This window comes from Myotis lucifugus, unplaced genomic scaffold (genome assembly GCF_000147115.1).
Source record: "Myotis lucifugus unplaced genomic scaffold, Myoluc2.0 scaffold_460, whole genome shotgun sequence".
Classification (NCBI taxonomy): Eukaryota; Metazoa; Chordata; class Mammalia; order Chiroptera; family Vespertilionidae; genus Myotis; species Myotis lucifugus.
The window spans coordinates 110,205-125,162 of record NW_005871508.1 but is presented as its reverse complement, the minus strand read 5'-3'; the positions used below and the strand labels follow the sequence as shown (position 1 = coordinate 125,162).

General features: G+C 55.8%; 1 protein-coding gene across 2 annotated transcripts in view; it reads left to right on the top strand.

The window, feature by feature from the left end:
* FTO (FTO, alpha-ketoglutarate dependent dioxygenase) overlaps positions 1–14,035 on the top strand; it is a 243,524-nt gene extending 229,489 nt beyond the window's left edge. The window contains exon 10 of one of the 2 annotated variants that reach the window (XM_006103062.3): positions 13,048–14,035. In XM_006103062.3, coding sequence (XP_006103124.1) covers positions 13,048–13,201 — 154 coding nt within the window. In that variant the 3' untranslated portion in view covers positions 13,202–14,035. The remainder of the gene's footprint in view (positions 1–13,047) is intronic. The other variant, XM_014445509.2, reaches the window with a different exon arrangement.
* The last annotated feature ends 923 nt before the right edge of the window (positions 14,036–14,958 follow it).

The following is a 14,958-nucleotide window of genomic DNA, read 5'->3' as shown; positions in this document are numbered from 1 at the left end:
AAAATCTCTGATCTCATTATGTGTCTGGAAAGCCGAAAGCCTGAGGTTTCTGGGCCCCTTTGATGGCACAAGGAAAAAGCACGCTCTTTATCTGCAGGGAGATGTCCCCGGGGTTCATTAACAGTCCTCGCGATGGTGACGGCCCCGCCCGGCGGGCTGCCATCTCCGCCCGCTGTAGAGAGCCTTGGCCTTGCCGTGGCCAGAGAGCCCGGTGCAGGGATCTGTGTCCTAGTAAGTCCCCCATGTTCCCTCTCGAAGGCCCGTGTTTAAACCCCCCCATCCTGTCCCCTGTCCCCCGTCCCCTGTCCGAGAGCAGAACAAACACCCGCCTGCGTGCCTTCCACCGCGGCCACGGCTCAGCCTTCTTCTTCTGGGCGCTTCGGGAGTCGTTTTCGGGGGGTGGACATTTCATGTGTGGCGTCCACTGCATTCGACGAGCTGTCCTTTGCTCCGTGGCTGGGAGTGAGGCAGCCCGGATGGAACGCAGAGTCCTGGGAAGGGGGTTGGAGCCCACAGGCCTGGATTTGAGTCCCTTTCTCTCCTGTGACCGGCTCCGTGTCCTTGCCCGAGTTACTGAACCCCAAAACTTGAGGCGATTGCATGCGAATTACGACAATGAAATAGACGAACTGGCGCACAGCGGGTGCCGAGTCCCCTTCCCTCGACCGTCTGTGGTGGCTGCACGTGTGTTCTAGATGCAGGCTTCCTTCTGATATTTGGGGGGCTGGCCTCTCGCTTGCTACACCCAAAGGAGCGGTTTGGGGGAGCTGCCCGGACTCCCGAGAGCATGTTCGGCGCGGGTTCGATGAGCTGGGCTCCGTGCGGCCCCGGGCGACGCTCCGTTACAGGCCCGGGGACATGAACACCGTACTCTCCTTGTCTCTCCGAGTCAGCGTCACCCTCCGCCATGCAATCCGGTTGCTTTCTGGAGCATTAAATTCAGTGAGTGGAGAGCCGGCCGCCAGGTGCAGGTCACCCAGAGGGGACAGGACTCCTCGGGTGGCTCACGTCTCAGGAGCCCTCCCAGGACACGGAGAAGCCATTTGCATCCCACTGGGTCCAGCCAGGTTGCAGACACAGCTGAGATTTACAGAGCCCGGGGCAGGGGTGGGGGGAGCCGGGGGTCTGCGGGGAGGGGGTCCCACACGCCCGGAGCTGCTGCTACAGGCGCCGGGGAGACTGGGTCTGTGCCCCGCGCAGAGGTCACCTGTGCCCATTCCTAATCGGGGAGGCCATGGTCTCGATGCGAGCAGCTCAGAGTCACTGGGGCAGAAAATGCCAGGCCTTGGGAAGAAGCGCCCTGTGCCTCCAGGGCCCCTCGCAGCAGCCAGAGGTCCCAGGTAATGTGCTGGCCAAGGTCCTGCCCCCTCCGGTGCCTCTCTCGCGGCTCCCCCATGCTTTTAGGCAGAAAGACCGCCCATGCTATCGATCAGTCGACCTGAGAACCCCGCAGGCTCCCCTGTGTGCTAAGGCTCCTGCTCTGGGATGGCCCTAAGTGCGGGCAGAGCGAGGCTTCTGCGGGGGGGAGCTCTCCGAGGACCTCGCTCAGACCCTGCTGCCACGCTGCAGCGGCCACAGGCACGCCACTCCGATCATCCTCTCGGCCGTCACACGGAGCCCTGCCCAACCCCATTTCCCCAGCCGTCCCTCGTTCCCAGCCTCACTGTGGACTGGAAAACACACACCTTGTCTTCTGCACCGGGCCTCTAGGGTCTCTTGATGTCTTTGCATGTATTCCATTTACATGTTTAGATTTTTATTTTATTTTTTTTACAATATACTAGAGGCCCGATGCACGAAATTCGTGCAAGAGTAGGCCTTCCTTCCCCCAGCTGCTGGCACCAGCTTCCCTCCGGCACCCGGGACTTGGGCTTCCCTCGCAGCCCCAGCTTCGTCCTGAAGGTTGTCTGGAAGGACGTCCGGTCTAATTAGCATATTACGCTTTTATTATTATGGATTTTTTTTTTATTGACTTCAGAGAGGAAGGGAGAGGGAGAGAGAAAGAGAAACATCAATGATGAGAGAGAATCATTGATTGGCTGCTTCCTGCACGCCCCACACTGGGGATCCAGCCCACACCCAGGCATGTGCCCTGCCTGGGAATTAAACCATGACCTCCTGGTTCATAGGTCGATGCTCAACCGCTGAGCTACGCCCAGCCAGGCTAGATTTTTATTTGTTTAATTTCGTGTTCTGTTGTGAGTACACTCCATTCTCTTCTTCTTCCCCTCCTTCCCATGCCATCCATGGCAAAAGCCCAATTTGCCTTTTTCCTTGTCTCATACCCATCGTTAAACATTCCATCAGCCATATCCGTCATTTAAAAAAAAAAATCCAAAGCAACTTTATGAAAGGTATATGATTCCTGACATGTTGGGTATCAAGAGGAAGGGTGGCCTGAGGCCAGGGCCGAGGAGTTTTCTAGAAGGAGGATAGTGATGATGAACAACCCAGCCCCATGTCCTTGAAGTCTGTGTGTACGTTGCGCATTTCACGCCCAGTCTGGAATAGCTGGAAACAGATCCCTCTGATCCGCCGTCTTTAGGTAGTTACTCATCCCACCCTCTCTCTGGCCTGAGTCTCTGAGCTCTTCAGCCTTGTTGAAAGGGATTAAAGGGCCCGGCCTGTGTAGCTCAGTGGTTGAGCGTCGACCTATGAACCTGGAGGTCACAGTTCGATTCCCGGTCTGGGCACATGCCCAGGGTTCTGGGCTCGATCCCCAGTAGGGGGCGTGCAGGAGGCAGCCCATCCATGGTTCTCTCTCATCGTTGATGTTTCTGTCTCTCCCTCTCCCTGCCTCTCTGAAATCAATAAAAAAATAATTTAAAAAATTAAAAAGAAAGAAAGGGCATGAAGGTGTCCTTGGAGACCCCAGCTACCATGTGGGTAAATTCTGCCCTCAGTGGGGTCTGTGTGTCCGTCTATTCTGCATCCCAGGTTACCGTGCTCGACACCCGTCGCGTTCTCCGCCTCGTACGGAGCGGGCAGGGTGGCGCCTTTAATCCCCTTTGCAAAACCAGGACAGCACGGCCTCCAACCCCAGAACGTGGAGCCTCATTCAGATTTTTTATTTTTAAAGTGAAAAACGAATCCTAAACACCTGAGAGATGAGGTTCCTCATGGGAGCCCCAAGGAGTTTCTTTAACCCGGGCACAGTCCTACCCCACAATTATCTACCATTTCACGCTTGACTGGAGCTGTTCTTTGAGCAGAAAATGGCCATTTTTCTGCTCGCACCAAATGAAGCAGGAGATCCGCGTGTCCGTCCAGGCCGCCCGCTTATAATCGGCGCACTCCATGGCCAGGGCATGGCAGGACCAAAAGAGTTAATAACTGGATCCTGCCCACAGGACCACACAATTAAGGGCGAGATGAGCAGAGATGAAAAATTTATTGTGAAAACACAACGCCGGCCTGCACAACAGAACGATTTCACCGAGCAGTCATTTCGCCATAATCCTAACGATCAACCCTATTTCACTAATAATGGGAGAGAAAGAAACTAATTGCAGGGAGGATGGGATGGATCTTTTTTAATCTGCGTTGTCATCCCAACTAAGTCCCGGCCCATCTGTATTAACCTTGGCTGACGGAGTCACCTGATGGACATAATTTCTTATAATTTACCAGCCATGGATCTAACCTTTCTTCATCAAATATTCATAAAGGCAGGATTCTCAATGATTTTCTGTCTCTCCTCATATTTACAGCTTGTTGTCTTCTTCCTTTTTACAGTAATTTGGACACAATTGAAGTCAAATGGAATTAAGGTTAAATGCCTTTCGAAACCAAGGTGCCTAAAAGCAAAGCTTATTAGGGGAGGGTGGCGAACCGGAGGGGGGACCTCGTGTTCCCAAGACCCTCGGTATCTCCGAGGAGTTCCAGGAGCCTGCTCTCCCCCTAAAAGCAAAAAAAAAAAACAGAGTCAGCCAGGGAAGAAAATGCCATTCTCACCCTGGCTCGTTTGTGTCTAGAGCAGTGATGGCGAACCTTTTGAGCTCGGCGTGCCAGCGTTTTGAAAAACCCTAACTTAACCCTGGTGCCGTGTCACATATAGAAATTTTTTGATCTTTGCAACCATAGTAAAACAAAGATTTATATTTTTGGTATTTATTTTATAGATTTAAATGCCATTTAACAAAGAAAAATCAACCAAAAAAATGAGTTCGCGTGTCACCTCTGACACGCGTGTCATAGGTTCGCCATCACTGGTCTAGAGCACCGGCCTGCGGACTGAAGGGTCCCGGGTTTGATTCTGGTCAAGGGCATGTGCCCGGTTGTGGGCTCCATCCCCAGTGTGGGGCGTGCAGGAGGCAGCCGATCAGTGGTTCTCTCTCATCATTGATGTTTCTATCTCTCTCTCTCCCTCTCCCTTCCTCTCTGAAATCAGTAAAAAAAAAAAAAAAAAAAAGAATTTTTTTTAAAGAAAATGACCTCACGGCCTGCTTCAGTATAAGCTCTTCCAGGCCTGCTGGGCACGGACTCCATAGCTGAGCTGAGTCCGAGAGCCCGCGTCCCCGTCCTCAGGGCCCGCTGGGGACCCAGGCTGGGTGGCCAGGCCCTGTTGGAGCCCGTGTGCCCAGAGGGCGGAGAAACACGCCGGGGGCTGTGACGGTGGACAAGGAGAAGGGGTGGTGCAGCTCCTTAGAGAACAACCCTGAGTAGCCGACACCATTCCCGAGAGCCTTTTTGGTAGAAAAACATGTTTCCACTTTGCATCTTTGTTGCTTGGACAGCTTTTTAAGAGACGCGTAGGTGAAAGACGTTTTACAAAGCTCAGGTGTTTAAGTATCGGCCTCATCCTCTTATTGTCACTCCTCCCCTGCCAGCCTTGGGTTTCAGAGGAACTCGGTCGCGACCTTCTGCACACGTAGTCCTTTCGTTCCTGGTGGCCGCCTGAGTTTTGGCGAATGAGAAGGCAGCTGGGATCCGCAGAGGGGCCCAGGGTGCTTTCCCTGCGCAGACGGACACTCCAGTCTGCGCCTCTCCCTGGCACGTGGTGAGGACACAGCCTCGCTCATTTTTTCTCGACGGAAAAAGCCTTCTTCCTGGGCCAGCGGCTCCAAGACCAGGCGGCAGGCACTGGCTCACGCTGCGTTTCCCGGATGGAACTCCGGGCTCTGGGGCTGCCTCCGCGTGACAGGGGCACAGTGCCCCTTCAGGGCCCTCCCCAAGGTCACCCCACGAGCAAACGCTGGTGCTGGGAGGATGGGGATCACCCCAGACAGCGAGGGAACGACAGGCCCAAGCTTCCCGAGCCCCGAAGCGTGAGTCTTTGCAGGAGGGCCGGGGGTACGCACTGTAAGTAATGAACGGATAACGGCTTGTCTCTCACCCGGAGCTGTCCTCAGAGATGGGAAAGCTGTCCGTGCGATGATTAACGGATAAACCCGCCCGTTAACACGCAGTTTGGAGGCCGCGCGGCAACCCTACGGCGTCTCTCTAGCAACGTGTCCCTCCCGTCCAAGGCGCCGACGGGCTTTGTCCACGGGCTACATCGCTAGCGGCCCGGCCTGGACTTCCGTGGGAGGGCGGCAGAACTGGGTCTGCGATCTAGCAAAGTGCAGTTTTTAAAAAAGCCTTTCAAACCAAGTCATCTTAGACCCGAGGCCGGCACTGACCCAGGGGCCCGCCCGGCCGGCCGTGGCTCTCAGCGTCTAGGATTACCCGCCCTCCCCAGCGGAACCCACGGCCCCGGGAAGAAAAGGAGCAGCGTCCAGTGGATGGCAGCTGAGCTGTGCAGATAGATACCCATCGGGTGAACTCGGGAGCCCAGCGAGGCCTGGAGCGCTTTCGTCTCTTCTCTTTCAGCGCCAAGGGGGCCAGAGAGTCAAAGGCACCAGCGACCAGGTTCAGAGCCTTCCCTCCTCTCAGCCCCTGGGGCACGGCCGCCAGGCAGGGGAGAGTCTTCAGGAGGATGTGTCTGCTTCATCCCCCGAGACCCTGTGTCGGTTGAGCTTAGAAGTTCACCTTCTCAAATGACCTCATTCCTGGAAACGTTCGAGGCTTTCACTCCCTACATAGCCCTTCCGTAGGTTCCCATTTTATTTTATTTTTTAAAATATGTTTTCATTGATTTCAGAGAGGAAGGGAGAGGGAGACAGAAACATCCATGATGAGAGAGAGTCATTGATCGGCTGCCTCCTGCACGCCCCCTACTGGGTATCGAGCCCGCAACCCGGGCATGTGCCCTGACCGGGAATCAAACCCTGACCTCCTGGTTCATAGGTTGAGGCTCAACCACTGACCCACGCCGGCCGGGCCTATGTTGTTATCTTACTCGAGGGAGGCCTCAGGGATTGGATCGTGGGGAAGCGGTGACCGGAAGGATGGGGAGAAGCCACGGGGATAGACGAGGGGGAAAGCGTTCCAGGTGAAAGACACAGAGACGCTGATGCCTGAGCGTGCTCTCTGCTCTCTGCCTGTTCGAGGAAGAGCAGCTGGCCCTTCGCTCGTAAGCCCTTGTCCTTTGCTCATCCCTCAGGAGCGGGAGTGGGTGACGCTGCCGTGGCAGTCTGTCTGTCTGTCTATCAGCCGTTGACTTTACGGGAGAAAATCCTTTGTAGAAAAAGGGTCTAGGTGTTCTCCGTGACACCTGCTCCTTCCACGGGTTACCAAGTTCCTAGATGCTGGAAGCCAGTGATGTCGCCTCTTCCCTCTCCTTTCCACGACTGTGCATTACCGACGTGACTCTCATTACCTGAGTCTGAGTAAGTGGCATTGAACCAAACAGTCAAAAATTAAAATCTTCGCCCTAACCAATTTGGCTCAGTGGATAGAGCGTCAGCCTGCGGACTCAAGGGTCCCAGGTTCAATTCCGGTCAAGGGCATGTACCTTGGTTGCAGGCACATCCTCAGTAGGGAGTGTGCAGGAGGCAGCTGATCGATGTTTCTCTCTCATCGATGTCTCTAACTGTCTATCCCTCTCCCTTCCTCTCTGTAAAAAATCAATAAAATATATTTTAAAAAATTAAAATCTTCAGCCCGGCCGGCGTGGCTCAGTGATTGAGCATCAGCCTATGAACCAGGAGGTCACAGGTTGTGTGGGCCGTGGGCTCGATCCCCAGTGTGGGGCGTGCAGGTGGCAGCCAATCAACGATTCTCTCTCATCATTGATGTTTCTCTCTCCCTTCCTCTCTAAAATCAATAAAAATTATTTTTTTAAAATTTAAAGTCTTTTTTGTAAGAAGAAATGTTTTTAAATAACATAATGGTGCATCTGAAAAAAAACAAAACACCACAGCTGCCTTGAATTTCGGATGGTTAAGTTATTCTGGAATCCTTCTGAAGTTTGAGACCGTCTCCTGCGAACCTGACTTAAGTTTCAGGCAACAAGGAAGTCCTGGAGTTTGGGAAGGGTTATCTTTTGTCCATCACGCTCCTTTGTGGGGTGCCGTGCTGACAGAGGACCGCGGAGAGGCCGTATTCTGAGGCCGAGAGGAGGGCTCGCGATTACCCGGTGGGGATTTGGTTCCAGTAATTGCATCAAATTGGACCGTCTGCCCTGTCGCAGGTACAGCATCCATATCGCTCATTAAGCCCCACGCCTGCCCGCCTCCCCTCCCAGCGGCCGAGGCACGGGCGGAATACATTTTCCTCCAAAGTGTTTGTTTTCATTGTTGCCCTTTAAAAATAATGAGCTCATTCTATTCCCTGGCAAGGAACGTTACCCTAGACCGCTTTGAAATCGTATATCTTTTGTCCAGCCCGTTTCGGCCGCGGTTCCATAGCTTTGTGAGCCGGGGAACCCAACCCGGCCTCGCCGAGAGCGCCCGTCCGAGCCGCCGCAGACTCCACGCTGAGACTCGCCGGGCCTACTTGACCTTTGCATTGTCAGCCGGCCAGGGAGAAGGCATGCAGGTTTCAGGTGACCCTCTCCTGTGACCAGAGATCAGAGGTCAGCAGCTCCTAAAGGCGCGGCCTTCAACGTGGCCCATTCATCGCCCTCATTATGGAACTGACGGGCCGACAAATGAACCCAGCCCGGGGCTACGGCCGCTCTCAGCCCCCCACCTCCCGGGCCTACACCCCAGCGGAGGGCCAAGCGCTCTCACGTATTAAGTGGCTCCACGAGCCTGGCGGGGCCCTGGCGCAGGGGGTGGGGTGGGGAGGACTCCGGATCCTTTTCGAGAGCCAACGCCGAGCTGGCGTCCGCCGAAATGGAGGTGCTGTCGGGAATTAGATGCCACGTGATGTGAAACATCCTCACCTTCCACCATCGGAATTGCTGGGCGGGACAGGATGCCCAGACTCATACCAGCCGGGGCAGTTTATGGTCGTAAAAGATGAACATGTATCTCTTATTCCTACAGACCAGGGGTCCTCAAACTACGGCCCGCGGGCCACATGCAAATACAAATATTGTATTTGTTCCCGTTTTGTTTTTTTACTTCAAAATAAGATATGTGCAGTGTGCATAGGAATTTGTTCATAGTTTTTTTTTTTAAACTATAGTCTGGCCCTCCAACGGTCTGAGGGACAGTGAACTGGCCCCCTGTTTAAAAAGTTTGAGGACCCCTGCTATAGACTCTAGTACAGTGGTTCTCAACCTTCCTAATGCCGCGACCCTTTAATACAGGTCCTCATGTGGTGGTGACCCCCAATTTCATTGTGACAAATTGAACATAATGAAAGCATAGTGATTCATCACAAAAACAATATGTAATTATATATGTGTTTTCCAATGGTCTTAGGCGACCCCTGTGAAAGGGTCGTTCGACCGCCAAAGGGGTCGCGACCCACAGGTTGAGAACCGCTGCTCTAGATGATTATGTAAGAAAACGTGTCATCCGTCGTTGGCCATCATCATAGTCTTTGTAGAAATGTGAAGGGAAATAAAAAGCTTTCCTGTTTTTCCCGACGTGGTTTGGAATCTCCTGAAGGTCTAACTTGGCCAGAGAACAAATGGGACTCCCCGGAAATGGGGGGCCTGGGGGGAGGGCAGCCATTCAGATGCCCAGGGTCTGGCCCCGCCCTCTCTCCCACTTCCCAAGGATTGACCGTGGGGGAGGCAGCCCTCACCCCGAACGGGGATCCGATACCTCCCTCCCATCTCTCTCGGGTTATGGTGAGAACCGCATGAACCTGTGCCGTGTGCTAAGACCCTTGGAGGCGTTTAAACAGCGCACAGAATGTCGTTGTCCTTCTCATCAAGGGTTGCTCTCTTCCTTCCCTGAAAGAATCCCCTCTTAGGGGTTCATTCCTCTTGTCTCCTCGGCGGCCCCCGCTTGGAATAGTTCTCCATCAAGGTCTAGTTTCTTTGTACTTTTTTTTTTAAGTTGCTGCCCCCCCCACGCCCCCCCTCCCCGCCCTGACGAATCTTGTAGCGGGACCCATTGCTCCTGACACCTTCCTTCATGGCCTCCTCCAGAGTGATGGGGGTGTTACCTGTCCTTCTTTATTTGCGGCAACATTTAGGGACGAGGAGGAAGACCGTACGTGTTTTCTTAAAATCGATGGCCAGCGCATTACTATAAAACCTATCGATTAAGAACCACGGAGCCCGGCGTTCGTCACCCCGTCTGTGAAGTGATGCAAGGAGGGAAGGAGTTTCTCCCTTGACCTCTGCATTAACCTCGTATCGACGGCTTGCATACCCCTAATTAACACACACTTCACCTAAAGTGGTTAATCCCAGCAGGGCGGCCAGTGTCCACTAATGTAGCCACGGCCCTGGTCAGCCGGATCTAAGTGTGGCCCCGGGGGAGATCCGAGGGCGGCGGCCCCCAGGAGTGACACCTGTGCCGGGGAGGGGACCCTCCTGGCAGTCTGCGCAGGGGGCACCCACAGGACACCTGTCAACCGTTTCCCGTTACGTCACTAGGCCGATCCTTCAGGGAGAACCATTCCTAAGCAGCGAGTTTTCGGGGTGAGGCGGTGAGGGGGGGTGACTTATGAGTCTGTATTATTTTTCCTTTGCTTCAGGAAAGGAACAGGGCTTCCCGAGTAGATTCATGTTTATTCGCTAACCCGAAGCATTAAAAAGAAGGTTTTCCTTTAAGATGGGAGGTGAGAGGACACGGTCGAAAGGGGGACCTATGACTTGCTTGCTGTTTAGCCAGGTTTGGAGTGATCTGCTCTCCTCGGGAACCCTGGGCACAGTGTGTCCCTCTCTCTAGAAAGGTCCTCTCCTCCTGGCCAATCACACTGGCTTATTGTCACGTGAAGGTCCGTGTGGAAGACACCGGCACGCTCTCGTTTCCCGGGTAATTTGTCCCAAGTAGGAGCATTATTTGAGCCCAAAGCCTAAGCCAGTGTTTCACGCTTTCACACCCAGACCAGCTCGGTCCTCGCTGCACTCTGTCAGCATTCTGCTTTGGCAAGGAGACCATCCGCATCCACTCGGCGGGCGGGGCGGGAAGTCTCCACGCGTGGGGGAGCATGGCCGGCCCATCACAGCCCGTGGGCTGGGGAGGCGTGCGCACCGCGGCCTCCGCAGACCTCTGCAGCAGGCTGTGATATCTCTCGCACTTTCTCCAGGGGAGGGGGCAGAACCCATTGACAGGTGAGAAAGCACCCCTACCGACTGTCGGCAAACCTCCTGATATTCTAGGTGGGTCAACACTCATTACAGCCGGCTGATCTGCCAACTGGGTTACTGTGTGCGCCGACCATTTTCCCGCTGCGGGATGAGGTGCTCCGTTTGGAGTAACTTCCTATTGAGCATCCCTCTCTGAGTGAGCATCTCTGAGCATCCCTCTCTGATTGAGCATCACTGAGCATCCCTCTCTGAGTGAGCATCTCTGAGCATCCCTCTCTGGTTGAGCATCACTGAGCATCCCTCTCTGGTTCCCAGGCAGCAAAGAAAGTTCTGTTTAAACAGCTCCACCGAGCTCCTAATTTCCTCCCATCGCTTTCATGTGACTTAGAGACCGTCTCTGGCCCTGGGGAGAGGCGCCCTGGGGACCACGGCGGCAGCAAGTGGCACCGTCTCCCACACCCACTCCCGCAAAGGCGTCCGCAGAACGCACCCTCTGTTCCCGGTGCCGTGCGGGGCTTATCGGTGCAAACAGTTTAATATTTATGCTAAGAGGATTGTCCGACGCAGCTTCTGTTGCTTTAATTCTTGCTTTAAATAAATAATGAGAACATTTACACACGCGACTCTTCTCGGGGCCCCGGGGTCAGCTAATCTTATTATTTATGAAGTGATGTGCTACATAATAGTACTTAGCGCGTGTTAACAGACGCCATTATCAGCCGGCGCGGAGCGCGGGAGATGTATGGGCGGCTGTGTGTCATGTGCGGCGATCGAGTGCCCGGGATGCCGGCCCCGCAATTAAGCACACGGGAAAGTAGGTGTTCAGTTGAAGTATGTTTTCCTGGGGGGACCCCCTCCCCGTTGATAATGCCCCAGAGAAGGAGACGTCTCGGAGTCAGGAACCTTCCCTCCCGTCAGGCTTGGAAATAGGTCCATTCTTCGATCTCTTCGTGGTCAGTCCCGCGCAGAAGACAAATGGTGGCCTGGCCACTTCTTCATTGGTTTAGAGAGCATGGGGTGGGAGGGAGAAGAACTTATAGAGCAGGCGGCCCCCAACTTACGATGGCTAGACCTCTGATTTTTTTTTTATTTATGATGGTGCGAAAGCGATGCGTATGAAAATCACTACAGGAGCTAGTCAGCCCTTGGTGATGCAATAGGCTTTGTGTCAGAGGACCCTGCCCAGCTGGGGGCTCATGGCCGTGTTCTGAGCTAAGGTGGGCCAGGCTGAGCTAGGGCGTTCGGTAGGTGAGGCGGATCCCAGGCGTTTTCCACTTACAATGTTGTCGAGCATGATGGGTTTGACGGGACGTCAGCCCCTCCTAAGTCGGGGAGCACCCGTGTTTCTTTTCTGGGCACCCACTGTCACCGCCACGTGGCCCGAAAGTATAAATTGTTTGTTCTTATTGTTGTTAATCCTCACTGAGGATATTTTTCCGTTGTTAATCCTCACTGAGGATATTTTTCCATTGATTTTTAGACAGAGTGGAAGGGAGGGGAGGAAGGGGGGGGGAGAGAGAGAGAGAGAGAGAGGAAAGACACATCGATTAGTTGCCTCCCACACGAGCCCCGACCAAGGCCAGGGATCGAGCCTGCAACCGACGTACATGCCCTTGACCGGAATGGAACCCGGGGCCCTTCAGTCCGCAGGCCGATGCTCTACCCACTGAGCCGCACCAGCCAGGGTGCAATTGTTCCTTCTTGATTGCAGTTTGCATTTCCTTCTCTCTGGTCCTCTGTTCTCTCCCAGATAAACAAAGCTAAAGCCACACGGCACATCCGCGGGCCTGCTGCCCCCCAGGGTGCAGGGTGGCGGCCGCCCCGACTCCTGCCTCCGAGGCGGTGCTGCCGTCGCCGACGCTAATTAATTTCCCGACCACCGATGAATAATCCACTTCATAAAAACCGTGATTTAAGGGTCCTCCTTGGGGAGTAACTGCTGCTCGCCTCTTAATTTAATTTGGTGGCGGTTCCCCACATCCTCATCAGCAGAAATGAATATTAACCTCTATTTGCATAGCTCCCCGTAAGCCCGGCTCTCCTTGGCGGGCCTCCTCGGTGCACGGGGCCGGGCGGGACCCCCAGAATCAGTCCCGGCCTGGCCTATTGTGTAACCTGCCCTCGGACGTTTCCAGGCAGTAAATTCAATTTAATCTCTCCCCCCAGTAATCTGGTAACACATCAAAATCCCACAAACATTCAGATCTGATACTGGCTTAATCACACACGTTCCATCACAGCGGAGCCCATGGAGAACCAAGTCACCAGCTTGAAAGGCAGAGTAACTGCTTTGCCCTGGCGACTGGCTTCTCTGGAGCCGCTGGAGAATCATCGAAATCTGGGAATTGGGGGGAAAAAAAAAGAGGGAAGTTCCAGCACCATAAGGAAGGACCCTCCCTTCGCATAGCCACCTGCTTCCTGCCTCACACGCTCATGCGTGACGGCGGCTGCAGCCACCTTGGAGGACAGTCTCGGGGCCGTTTGGCCGCGTCGCCCCCAGTGGTCCTTGGGGGTCGGTGCTCGGGCGCTTCCTCCCGCGGATGAACTGCCTGTTCTCCCTCTTCCAGGTGCCAGTCCCGGATCGCGCGCACGTTACCCGCCGACCAGAAGCCAGAGTGCCGGCCGTACTGGGAGAAGGAGGACCCCGCCATGCCCCTGCCCTTCGACCTCACGGACGTCGTCTCGGAACTCAGAGGCCTGCTCCTGGAGCCCACACCCTAGGAGGCGTGCGTGCCTCAGGGGAGGAGGGAAAGGCCGTTCTTGGCTCCTCTCCTCCATCCCCGCCACGGGCAGTGTGGGGCGCGGCCTTTAGATGGTAGAACCCGGGTCCCAGCTAGAAACGGCTGGGCAGTGAGGCCCTGGCATGTCCAGTGTTTGGAGATGGCCCAGTGTGATCACCCGATTTGATATTAAACAGGACCTCCCCCCCCAACCCCCACGATTGTCCCCACTTGGATTTCTAATGTGAGCCGTCCAGCTCCAAGGCCAAGGGAGCGACCAGGGTGAGCCCAGCCTGTGCCAAGTCCCAACCTCCCTCCTTCCTAAGCCTCCACAGAGCAGCAAGGGCAGTGACTAGCGCCGCCCGGGGGACCACAGAGCTTAGGGACGCCCCTCCCCGTTCCTCACCGCACCGCTCAGAGGCTGCGGGGTCCAGTGTGGCAGCCGCCAGCCACGCGTGGCTCCTGACATTTAAATCCGAAGTTCGTTGCAACCAAACATCCAGTTCCTTGGGGGTGGGAGCCATGTGGCGGGTGGTGAGTGGCCACGTGTGGCTGCCGACTGCTGCCCCGGCCAGCGCCCAGAACATCTTTTCCAGTCTTTTCTCTGCCCCCCACCCCCCACTTTGCACATAATGACAGGTGGGGTTGATGGCAGCCCGGGCGTGGCAGCCAGCCGGGTGTCTTCTGGCTCCGCGGTGGGCATGAGCCCCCAGGTGCCCCGCGGCTCCCTGCCGTCATGCATTGTAAACCTGAGTTGCTCCTCCCCTCACGTCACTGCTCCCACACCTGCTTGCTTGCACCCCTGTAGGAGAAATAAATGTCGAGTGCTTACCCCAACACACGTGTATTGCTATCACGCCGTCTTCCTGGACTGCTTGTGCCAATATGTTGTGTAAAAATGTCAGCGGGAGGAGGGAAGGGACCAAGAAGGGTTCCCGGATGCCCTCCTGTGCGCAGGTGGGTGGGCCTGCGTCCGTGGCCGGGGTGGGGCCCAGGTGCAGGTCGGTCGCAAAGTCCCGTGGGCGGGCCAGGCGATGGCGGCCAGGCGATGGCGGCCAGGCGATGGCGGCCAGGCGATGGCGGCCAGGCGGGAACCACTGCCGGCGGTGAGGCCGAAAGGTGAGTCACATTTCCTCAGCGGAAGCAGTGACTGTCAGCTGTCGGTAAGCGTGATGCTCTCCCCGGGGGTTCAGGTGCAGAGGAGGAGGAGGGGCAAGAGGCATCAGAGGGGGCTGCTGGGGTCGGAGGGTGGGGGGGCAGGAAGCCTGGTCCCCGGGACCTCCTCCACTCACCATCCCCGCTGCTTCCTGCCTGGCTTGCCTGATCCCCGCTCTCTGGAGAGAGTGCTCTGAAGACAGCCCTCGCTCCCCCCCCCACAGCTCAGTAAGGGGGAGCCCTGGGCACCCACAGACAGGTCCCTGCCTTCCAGGGCTCCTCTCCGCCCGCCCCCAGCCAGGTGTGGGGGTGGGGGCGTATGTAGCCACCGGAATAGGAACTCACCCTGTAGTGGGGGCACAGACAATAGACCAGCAAGTGAGTAAGGTGTGGTAGGTGCCAGGGAGGGACCCCCTGGATGAGGGGACGGAGCGGGTAGAAGGGTCCGAGCCGGGGAACAGCTGGGTGGGCCGCTGTGCCGAAGCAGAGGAACAAGAGGGCAGGGGGGCGGTGCAGGGGGAGAGGCCGGACCAGCGTGTGGGTCTGGTTCCCTGCAGGGAGGGTGGGGGGGGGGGGCTGAGCTATTCCTGTGCTTGCAGGTCA